The sequence below is a fragment of the Stegodyphus dumicola genome, chromosome 3, assembly GCF_044657685.1.
Source record: "Stegodyphus dumicola isolate Sdum_Otavi_A_Nest chromosome 3, ASM4465768v1".
NCBI lineage: Eukaryota > Metazoa > Arthropoda > Arachnida > Araneae > Eresidae > Stegodyphus > Stegodyphus dumicola.
Genome location: NC_140770.1, coordinates 115,478,504 through 115,490,566, shown reverse-complemented (window position 1 = coordinate 115,490,566; position 12,063 = coordinate 115,478,504). Strand labels below are relative to the sequence as shown.

Here is a 12,063-nt window from a genome sequence, read left to right as displayed (position 1 = left end):
TTAACGTGTCCAAAAATCAAAGAAAAATAAGCTGTACATTTTTAAAACTAAACTTTTTTAGAAACAATCCCGTTAAAAAGGTGTTAAGCTCCTTTTGTTAAATAAATTCGTATTTAATCGATTTATTGAAACACGCAATTTATTTTAAGTTTGTAAAATAGCTAAGTGCCTACATGAAATGTAGGCACTTAGCTATTTTAAATGGATGTGAAAATGGAGTGTGTAGAGTAAAATCTCGCTTTCCTAAAGCCCATTATGTCTCAAAATGACGCGATTTCGTCACGAAACATAAAATTAAAAAAAAATTCTAACTCCAATTGCGAAAAAATCGCTTCGAGGTGCACTGGCTCTTGTCTAGATGCAACTATGTACCAAATTTCGTAGCCGTGGGTCTATTAGCTTACGAGCAGCGCAAACGAAAGACACACAGACAGACTCTTTCTTTTATTATATGTAGAGAAGAGAAGAAGAGATGAGATATGTAGATGGGAGAAAGTGAGCTTGTAAATTTTAGGTAGCTGTAGACAACTTTAAATTTGATGTTTTATTTACTTGTGCCATTTCCTTTCGCTTATAACTTAGCTTGGCTGTTGAAATTTACACCGAAATGCTAAAATGAAATTTACACCGAAAATTACTCAAGAGAAAAAGCGAGACATTTGAATTACCCGTGTAATGTCCGCACATCCATTTTAGTGATGTAATTTTATTAAAAAATTTGCGGACTTTAAGTAAGCGTATACGGTAGATATTTCATTTCGTTAAATTATAATAACTTGTTAATTTATAAAACGGTTTGGCTTCATTAAATTGTTCAGTGTTCTCCATGTGTCGTAATAGAGTTTCTGTCCTACCAGGCATGAAAGTTACGAGATTTCGTAATGAGCGTAAGGCATCAGAAAATTAAGAGTGCAGTAGTCTTCTCTAGTCGTACTTAAAACTAGGAAATCTCAATGCAGAATAGCTGTACTTTTAAATTTTTTCCTCTACCAGTAACTCAAAGTTGTATACTGATCACACCTACAGAATAGTACGACATGGCACTTCATTCGTTAACAAATGAGGAGCCCTAAGATACAAGTAAGTAAGATGGGTATCTAACCGCCTAAGACATAAGTAGGTGCACCTACAGAACGGTGCCATATGGTACTTCATGCTATTGAAAATGAGGAGTAGGTAAGATGTGTTTATAAAATCTTAAGCCTGGATGTTAGATTCATTCTGAATGATATCCATCTTTTTACATACATACTTAAATATCTATTGCTTAAAAGAAGCATCCGTTTTATATATTAATAAATTACATAATCATCTACCATGCATATATCAAACTTAAATTTCATGTGCCAGTCATCTGTCCTTCCTACTGAAACTCGTTAAGTGGCTGATATAAGACATCTTGTATTTACCCTAAAACTGCTTAGAGAGTAAGAACGAAGTTCAATTTGATATATTTAATATATTTATTATTATAATTGATATATTTTGTGTTATGATTGACATAGTTTAATATATTTGTTTTTGTTATTTTTCAGCTGATGAAATGAATTTGTTTGTTTTTAGATTCAATGATAAAGAATTCATCTTGAAACTTTTCCCGAAGGCAATATTCAAAGCCATAGAAGGTGCAGGCCATTCGATTCATGCAGAATACCCAGAAGAATTTTGCGAAGAAATTATAAAATTCTTAAATAACAGTTAAAATATGTGTAAAATACTTAAATTATATTATTTTTGAATAATGAATTACTTTGGAACTGTGCGTTTTAGCGGTAGTTATGAAATTTGTCAGTTAACTCTCCGGTTAATTTCACTGTTGTCAACAAGTATTGCGTTATGCTTTAGTGAATATTTGTACAGATATGTTGTTGTTGTCTTGTCCATATTACATGGAACAATGGTTGCCAGAGGCTACTCCGAAGAGAATTTGGACTTCTATTTTCCACCCCAAATTTTGAGGGAGAGCACCCCGGGGAGGATTCGGGAGTTTCCCATCCCTCTCCTCCCCCACTAATCCACACGGGAGGACTTTCGGCTCACCGCATATTTAGATTACCGCCATGCAACACCGAACTATACATACAGAAACATCCATGTCTTACCTGGAATTCGAACCCGGGCCCTCCGGTATCGTAGTAGGCTCCCCTAACTCCTATATCGTCTAGGCGACAACAGATATATAACAAAGATATAGACACAGACAACTCACTCATTTTTTTATTTCTCAATTCTGAATTTTCTAATGCAAATATTGTTCCTTAAATGCATTTAAAACTACTTTTTTATTTATTATAATTCAAAGATAAGACTGTCAATAAAAGAATAGATTAATTACTTTCTTATTGTATTTTATTTACTAAAGTCAAACAGTTTCTGGAAGAAAAAAAAGGATTTTATATACGTATTCAACTCTACGTATAGTGATACGTACAGTGATTCTACGAATAGTGCAACTGCACATTTTGTATAATGTATGACTGTTTTTTAGTTTTTCTGTGACTTATTCAAAAGGATTCAACTAAAATTCTTTGTTGTAATCAGCAATTTCTTTTTTTTTTTTTTTTTTTTTTTTTTTTTAGTAGCAGATAAATGCTATTAAGATATCCATTTAGAGGCCTGGTAATTCGATTGAATTTCAAATCCTCACATATAGGCTGTTTTTTTGGGAATTTTCGTGGTTAACACATGCAGAAGCGTGTGTTACTCGAATACGAACCACTTTCTCTTAGAATGTTCACTGCAATGGTGTCCTTAAACTTAAGTAAGTTGTTCTTGATTGTTTTGTTAAATAATCTGTCCTGTTTAGATGCGTTGCTTAAAAAGAAAACTAAATTTTCCAAATATGGTTGTAACGTTGCGCGCCTCCAACTTGCACGCAACCAAGAGGTAACTGTGAAAACAGGATAAAACACAGAGTCTTGTAAAGGGCTTAAGTCCCTTTTTATTCAACGTAAAAATTACAATTGCGTGCTCTTGACGCTCACAGATTGTGCCAACTCGGCAGTCAAATAAAAATAATAACCTGAAAAGAAACTAAAGACAAGACTCTAACTACGAGGCTCTCTAAAATAACTCACCGCGTTTTACAATATCGCTGCTAATTCAGCAGACTTGAAGCTCACTTGAACGATTAACACTACTTCCCGCCAAGCACATAGGCCGAAACGCGGGGTTCTTCAATTCTCGCTAACTACCTCTGCGCTCGTGAAGTAAGAATATCACACCGAACTCGTTTCCTTCCTATTTAAATCATAATACTTCCGCAGATAATTTGAATCCTTGCGCGTTCTACTAAAATTTACATATTCTGGCATTGGCAGTTCCAGGGGAAAGTAAGGCTTGACAGGAAAGGTAGTTTAAACTTAAAATAAATGTTAGTTAAAATAAATCTAAACCCTACATTTGCCGCTGCCAGAATTTGGAAAACTTGGAAGCAGGTCCTACAAACGACCTGTTGTAAGTTTCTCTAATTCTGAACTAACTGGCGAGAACCTCGTTTACACAAAAAAAATCTTATGTAACCATTTGTATACTAAAATTCTGTTGATCGTTATAAAGCTCTCTTCTTACAGCAACTTTTCCTGGACTTCATCAATCAATCTTGGTCTTTCCTTCCAGCATCTGGAAGGAATAAGTATCAGTATCTTTCTACATACATTATAATTTACACTTTCTTGACACAATAAATTTTTGTTTTTAAACGATTCGTTTTTCTTAGTTATTGCTTACTTCACATTCATTCAATTTTTCGAGCATTAATTTAACTTTACCCTGGCTCTCCACCGCGTGTGGTGTCAAACGGGAATATTCGTGTTTTAGTCTTATAACACTTCCCCTAACCACCATGATTTGTTAGAATTCAACGACCAAATAGACACACCTTACTCGACATTCTACAACTCAATGAGCTACTTTAATATTCTTAAAAATTCAAATGTAGGTGGAGAACCCTACAAAACACATTCATTCTAACTTCCCCCTCATTCATCTTTAAACATGCAGGCTTTCGCTCTAAAGCATGACTTTACAGTTTAATACTTAAATTTTGACTTCATTGCTTTTAAGCATTCACTTTTAGCATCTACAATTTTATGCTTCTAGACTAAATTCTACTTTTACATAACCTTCAAGTATTTACATACATTTACAAATTTTTAATACATATGCTTTTTACAATTTACCATAAAATGAATAAGAGAAAATAAATTTTTACTTTACTCATTCTTCGCCAAGCTGGCGGCACTGAAAGTAAAATTCTTATTAATACAAGAATACGAAGTTATTTTTATCTTCGGCCAAATTTTGGCTTTAACATAACAGAATTAGTCTTTCGACCAACAGAAAATGCTTGTTTTTAGCTTTTACACTTAAAGAAAATAATACTTTTGCTTTAGCTAAATAAAGTAAAACAAAACTAAGTCTCAACCGAGACATATTGACTTTCGTCAAAACATAGAACTTCGTACTTATGCATAACATTTCGGAACAAAAGAGAAAAAAAAATTATAGAAGGTTTTAACTTATCTTTGAGTTTTCGATGCTTGAAACTCCGTCATCCGTTTTTGGCAGAATTGGTCCCAAGTTAGAGGTTTCATGGATGTTAATCTTCTCCTTACTGCCCTCCGAGTGTCGTCCACCTGACTTTTTCTTTTGCGTCCTCTACATGCTGGCCTCTTGGCGGAGTAATTTTGGCATTTCCGTTTCTACCTGGGACGGCTGGTCTTGACGTCCTCCGGTCTGGAGTCCTTCTTGAATTTCTTCTGTTCCTCGTATTTTTGTGCCTCCTGTTGGCGTTTCAGTTTCCGGAACAGCGGCCTTGCTGGCACCTGACTCTGTGGCCGTGTGCGCGTTCTCCTTGATGTATAATTTTTCCTGCAATCCTTTGTAGGTGGTGTTTTTCTCTTTACCACGGTTTCTTTACCCGGTGCATCTGTATTTTTGTTTTTCTTAAACGCTGGAGTTTGAAAATTATTTTTTCTTTTTGATACCGACGTCCGGGTTGTAGAAGTGCTAGGTCTCTCTTCAGTTCTCTGTTTCTTGGGTGGTGGAATAGTTGTTATTGTCTCTGGACCTTCTACTTCGTTTAGACTTGAGTCCTGCAAGAAACTTTTAAGGATTTCAAAATCATTTGGATTATAGTATTTTTTCACCTGGTCGGGACTTGCTTTACAGATTTCCCCTCTCTCGTTCTTAAGATATAAGACTACTCCTTTGATTTCCTGAATTACATAGGGGCCTTCAAACTTTGGAGCTAGCTTTGCCATAAAATTGTCTGGGGCACTTGATAAAGAAAATTTCCGCTTCAATACTTTATCCCCAACTTTAAAATCTGCTTCACGGCGTTTTCTATCGTAATATAGTTTCTGCCTATTTCTTGCCGTATCCGAGGTTTTAAGCGCCTGATCAATCAACTTTTGCACATCTTTTTGTTTAGACTCCTGCTCTCTTTGTTGCACAAAGAATAATTTATCTAAAGGCGTAATTAATTTTCGGCCTAAGAATAATTCTGCTGGAGTTTTTCCCGTAGTATCATGATGTGCCGTTCTTAAAGCATAAGTTAATTCATTTATGTAGCCATCCCAGCGCTTGTGATGTGTGCTCACGTAACTGCGAATTATTTTTACTATATTTTTATTAACTCTTTCTGCTATGTTAGCCTGTGGTCTATACGGAACCATTTTGATATGGCGTATGCCAAGTCCATTGCATATGTTTTCAAATATTTGACTAATGAATTGTTTTCCGTTATCGCTAATGACTTTTATCGGTGCACCGTATTTTAAAATGTATCTGTGTAAGAATGTATCTGCGACTGTTTTGGCTGACGCGCGTTTAAGTGGAACAATTTCTGTCCATTTTGAAAAATGATCTACTATTACTAAAAGAAAACGATTTTTATTTAACTCGCTCTGGGGGAAGGGACCAAGAACATCTATGCCTAAAATTTCATTCGGAAATGTAGCGCGAATGCTATTTAAGTACCCGGCCGGGCTGTAATTAATATCATTTATTAACTGACATTGATTGCAGGACCTGACATACGCCGTTACTATTTTGTATAATTGCGGGAAATATACCGCCTCGCGTACCCTTTTTAAAGTCTTTCTGACCCCGAGGTGGCCCGCTGTTTTTGCTTCGTGCAACTCCTTCAAAATGCTTAATCGAAGCGAGGCTGGGATGACTGGTTTGTACTCAAGATTTTCGTTTGTTGTTTTCGTATAAAATAATAAATTATCTATTATTTCATAGTTTTTTGCTCTATTTCTTATCGCATCGATATCTGTATGCTCAAAGCCTTCGGGGTCTTTCAAATAAGCATAGATATTTCCAAATTCAGGATCAGATTTCAGTTCAGTAATAACCGTATCTCTAGAATCTAAAATTTTTGAAGTCAACACAGCGCATTTAAGTTCATTACCTTCCTCGTCCAGTTTTATACGAGAAAGTGCGTCAGCTACATTGTTTTCCTTACCCGGTTTATATTTTATTGTGATATTATATTCTTGGAGTTTTAAAGCCCATCTTATTAACCTGGGCGTTAGGTTTTCTCCCGAGTAAAGTCTACCAACAGCCGCATGATCCGAAAAGACAGTTACTGGCGATTTGCCGAAATAAACTCGAAATTTGTGTACAGCCATTAATACGGCTAATGTTTCTCTTTCTGTAGCTGTATAATTCCTTTGTGTTTGATTCAATGTTTTACTAAAAAATGCCAGCGGATGGTTATTTTGCATAAGAACCGAACCCACCGCATAGTCTGACGCATCTGCTGCAATTTCCAGGTTTTCGTCCCCCTCCGGGAATTTTAAAACAGGGGCATTAATAAGCGCTTCTTTTAATCTTTCAAAAGCTGTGTTAGCTTCCGCTGTCCACGTAAATTTACCCCTTTTTCTTTTGATTACTAAGAGTGGTTCAACAATATTAGCGAAATCTTTTATGAAAGATCGATAGTAAGAACATAACCCAAGAAAGGAAGAAAGTTTCTTGGCGGTGTTGGGCGGTGGGAAATTCTTAATAGCTTTTATTTTTGAATCTTGCGTTTCTATACCCTTTTGCAAAATTTTATAACCGAGATATTTAAGTTCTTTAGTTGGGAACTTGCATTTTGAGGCGTTAATTGTAAGACCGGCCTCTTTTAATAATTTAAAAACTTGTTCTAGATCATTAATGTGTTGTTCCAACGTACTACTCGTTATAATTATATCATCTAGATAAATTAAAGTTGATTTTCCTAGGACAGGCTTTAGAACAATGTCCATAGCTCTCTGGAATGTTGATGGGGCCCCACACAACCCAAAAGGCATGCGTAAAAATGCATACGTGCCCGATTTTGTTATAAACGCGGTTTTATGTATATCTTCGGGTCTCATAGCTATTTGATAGTAGCCAGACGTTAAGTCCAAAGTAGACATATATCTTGTCAATTTGATCTGTCTAATGATCTCGTCTATAACCGGCAAAGGGTAAACTGGAAATTTGGTAATACTATTTAGTTTTCTGTAATCAATAGCAAACCTCCAAGCCCTTTTATCCGAAGGAGGAAACTCGTTCTTTTTCCTACATAGTACGACTGGACTCGCGTACTCACTATTTATGGGCGTTATTATTTTATTCTTTAACATCTCCTGAATATGTTCTTCGATGATTAAGTCTTTTTGTTTGTCATAACGGTATGGCTTAGTCCTACAAGGTTTTTCGGCATTTAATTGAATCTTGTGCGTCACTATTTGGCAGTTTCCTGGTTTTTCTGAAAACAAATGAGAAAAATTACTCACCACTTGCTGTATTGCTTTCCTTTCCTGGTCATTCAGATGGCTAAGGTCCAATTGCGGTGTCTCCACAGGTTCCACCACCCTCTGGTCCATCTCCAACACCACGGAACTATCTTGAAAATTTAATTTGGCCCTCGCGGCCCTTAAAATCTCCATACCTAAAATAAGAGAATGTGTCAGATCTTTCACCACAAAAATTAATACTTTGAGACTTTCCTCTTTTACCTGTAAGTTTAATGATAATTTCCCGATGCAGTGACATGTTTTTCCTTGCGCCGCTATAATTTCCGTATTTTTGGTTTTAAATAGTCGTACCCTATAAAAATTCTTTTTGAAGAAATTTTCACTCATAAAATTTCCTTCTGCTCCTGTATCGATGAGGGCTGCTACTGGTACATCGCCAACCAGGACTTGTATAATTGGTAGCTGTGAGTTTTTTACGATGACCGTATTTAAATGTCTATTTGAGGGTTTTTTTTAAACTTCCGGGGTTTGGACCCTCCCTTTCACAGGCCCCTCTAGTCGTTTAAAGCTTTCCTTTCAATCTGTGTCTTCTGGGTACGCGGATGTTTATTTTCAAATTTTCTTTTTGGGCCTTGACCTTCGAGTTTCTATGCGTTAGCATGATAGCTCTTTCCCCCATAAGAGCGATTTCCATTTCTGGTTTCCTCCTTTGAAGATTTCCTTCGGGTACTTTGAGAATATGTTTCCCCTCTCGCTTTTTCCGCTATTCTGCGATTTTGAAACTTCACCGCCAATTCGAAGAGTTCGTGCAATGTGCTTGGGTTTCTAATTTCAAAGTAGTCTTGAACAGCGGGTAACAATCTTGGTAATATTATTTCAATAATCTCCGCATCGGGTTTCTTCCCATACAGCATATCCGTTAGCTTGATTTTTCGTAGAATAAAGTCCGTCAATTCTGCTGTATCCCGTTGATAGAAACTATATAGCTCGGCTTCCAGCCGTGCGCGATCTTTCACTATGGGGAAGGCCTTTACTAACGATTTTTTGAAATTTTAAAATATATACGTCTGGCTTCCAAATTCCCCTAATAAAAATTTGCCTATGTTTTTCCACCATAGCGCGGCCTGTCCTCTTAGTGCTGATGTGGCGATGGCAACTTTTTGTCTTTCGGGAACAGGGTAGAGCTGAAAGTGGTTTTCTAGACCTTCTAGAAATACCGCCACCGAATTTTTTCCGTCGAAATGGACATCTGGCTTGATTGACGCTCTCAAAGTCTGGACCAGGTATCCAAATCCTTCTAACTGGCTTGTCATTTCTTGGTGTTGTCCAGCGGCTTCCATCCAGTTTTCGGCCATTTCAGTTCGATAATTGTTCGGGCGCCAATGTAACGTTGCGCGCTTCCAACTTGCACGCAACCAAGAGGTGACTGTGAAAACAGGATAAAACACAGAGTCTTGTAAAGGGTTTAAGTCCCTTTTTATTCAACGTAAAAATTACAATTGCGTGCTCTTGACGCTCACAGATTGTGCCAACTCGGCAGTCAAATAAAAATAATAACCTGAAAAGAAACTAAAAACAAGACTCTAACTACGAGGCTCTCTAAAATAACTAACTCACCGCGTTTTACAATATCGCTGCTAATTCAGCAGACTTGAAGCTCAATTCTCGCTAACTACCTCCGCGCTCGTGAAGTAAGAATATCACACCGAACTCCTTTCCTTCCTATTTAAATCATAATACTTCCGCAGATAATTTGAATCCTTGCGTGTTCTACTAAAATTTACATATTCTGGCATTGGCAGTTCCAGGGGAAAGTAAGGCTTGACAGGAAAGATAGTTTAAACTTAAAATAAATGTTAGTTAAAATAAATCTAAACCCTACATGGTAATAAATGGGCAAATAGGACAGCAACGTAAACTATTGACAAACATTTGATTTAACATAAATCTGAATATAAATGAACAAAGGTGTTTAGAAATCACCTGACATCTCTTCAAGAGTATACCCTTTTGATCCTATTAAAAAGAGGATCAACTCACTTAACATTTTTAAGTTTTAGCATTTTATCAAAATATCTCTCCGATTTGCTTATTTGTTGGGCAGAATAACATACTGAAAGTATGTTATTCTAAAATAAATCTAAAAATAATTCTAAAATAAATCTAAAACGATATATAAAAGAAAGTAAACAAATAAAAAAGAAACAGTTTTTCACAGGCAATCTAGCGCCGCTTACCTAATGCGCATGCGCTACTAATTAATTCAGTACTCACTTCCCGGTAAGGCAAAAATACATAAAAATTCAAAATATTTTCATTAAAAATTGAAAGATATAGAAAAACGTAAACACCAAGTACAGTTAAAAAAATTTACAATTCAAATTACAGTTTCTACGCGAAAACAAGCTAATAACTAAAATGATAATTCCAGAATGAATTAAGTATAATTTAAAAAGATATTACTTTGTTGTTGCTAAGCTTAGTTACTCTAGATTGATAACAAGTCCATTATTCTGCTAAGTTTCAAATGTAAACCAATATAGCTGCCATGCTACACAAAACTTAGGCTTAGCCGCACTTATAAAACTTTTAAATTGGTGATAATTCCACAATTATTGCATGCAAGTTAAGTAAAGGCATAAAAACCTTAACCGGAAGATAAGAACAACATAATTCAATCATTTTTAAAGCAAAAAATGTGCAATTCACAAACGTATAAGAATAATGAAACTGAGCTCACTGAGCCGAGTAACAGAGTGGATATATATATACTCTTGGTGCGGCCGATTGCAACCGAAGTGGGAGGTGCACGTCTACATTTTATAGGAGTCCTATATACAAAATTTCAAAGTTCTGAGGCTACTCGTTTTTGAGTTATGCGAGATAAATACATACGTACGCACAGACGCCAGGAAAAACTTTCTTCAAAATTTATTTTAAATCAGTTTTATAATGTTTTGGGGGAAAAAAAAAAGAGTCCTTTATTCTGTCCTTATGTTCGCATGTTACGCAAAAACATCGTTAAATTGCATTCGATAGCGTTCAAACTGGATATTTTCGTTGAAATATGATACCCGAAATTTTTCGCGAACACAATACTTCCTTTTTACCGCGTGCAAGGAAGTAAAAAAGATAGGATAGTTAAAAATAAAATCAAAGTAAACACTCACAAAATAATTTTAAAAAATTTAGAAATCCCTAAATATTTCTTTCCTTATAAAACCAAAAAGCAACATTGAAAGTCTAAATTTCAAGCAAAATGGCCACTCCCGCATCATAAAAATGTCGCGTCTTCCATCAAAATCTCGTTAATATCAAACTTGTGTTCGATGTCCGTCATGGTGTGTGTGTTTGGAAATAAAGGAAACTATGCTCAAACTCGAACTACAGCCAAACTTCAGAGGTATTCTTTTTAGTGATAATCAGAAAGATAATCTTTCTAATGATCATGACAAAGAAAGTGTAGGTATCCTAACCTCACGTGACTATCCAATCAGCTCAGTTTTATTTAAAAGAAGTCTCCAGTTGTTACAATAGTCTAATTATACGAAATTTTGTTTCAATTAGTTCTGTTTGCTTGCCCCCAAATCATCACATCAACCAGCCAGAATAATTTAGATGATCGCATGGAGCAGCTGCCTGAAACTTAATTGTAACAGGAGACTTTAACGTCCGTAGTTCGCTGTGAGCAGGACTAAAGAGAAGGGCTAGCTCATAGAGCGTTTCCCCCTGAAACAGGCAGTGAGGAGTGATGACGTAGCAATGATGGCACTGAGCGCGGAGATGCAATTGACAACATAGAAATTAGCGTTTTAAATTTGAAGAATCAGCGTTTAAAATGAGCTGTGTGTGAAAGGTAGCTATAATTTGGAAGAGACAATGTTACTGCAGTATGCATTTTACACTGAACATTACAAAATTTAATAGTACTTACTCAATTTTAAAATAATAGATAAAATGCGCTACTCTTAGCATAAAGTTCCTTTTTTTATTTGCAGGGATTCTTTTCTCTTTAAATGCCTGTTTGTTTCTAATCATTTCTTTATCTGCATGTTAACTAAGAGAACTGTACTACTGCTAAGATAACTATAATAACAGCTATTTAAAATTAATCAAAATAATAACCTTAAATTGGCATAGTTTTAAACGTGTATGGTTATATATGGCAAAATTTCTGCTAATCTAAGTTTGAGTTTCAGCCTAATTGTAAATTTTACATTAGGATATTTTTCTCCCGATTCATTATAATAACATATATTTTTTAAAAAATAATTTTGTAACTTAGGCTTACATCAATATTTCATTTAAATAAATACATGTAAGATTG

At 35.5% G+C, this 12,063-nt stretch overlaps 1 protein-coding gene across 2 annotated transcripts in view; it reads left to right on the top strand.

Annotated features, from left to right (window-relative positions):
* Positions 1-2,338, top strand: part of LOC118198768 (sn-1-specific diacylglycerol lipase ABHD11-like) — a 52,442-nt gene extending 50,104 nt beyond the window's left edge. The window contains exon 6 of one of the 2 annotated variants that reach the window (XM_035370527.2): positions 1,564-2,338. In XM_035370527.2, the coding sequence (XP_035226418.2) occupies positions 1,564-1,702 (139 nt within the window). In that variant the 3' untranslated portion in view covers positions 1,703-2,338. Of the gene's footprint in view, positions 1-1,535 lie in introns of both variants that reach the window. The other variant, XM_035370528.2, reaches the window with a different exon arrangement.
* Positions 2,339-12,063: the final 9,725 nt, after the last annotated feature.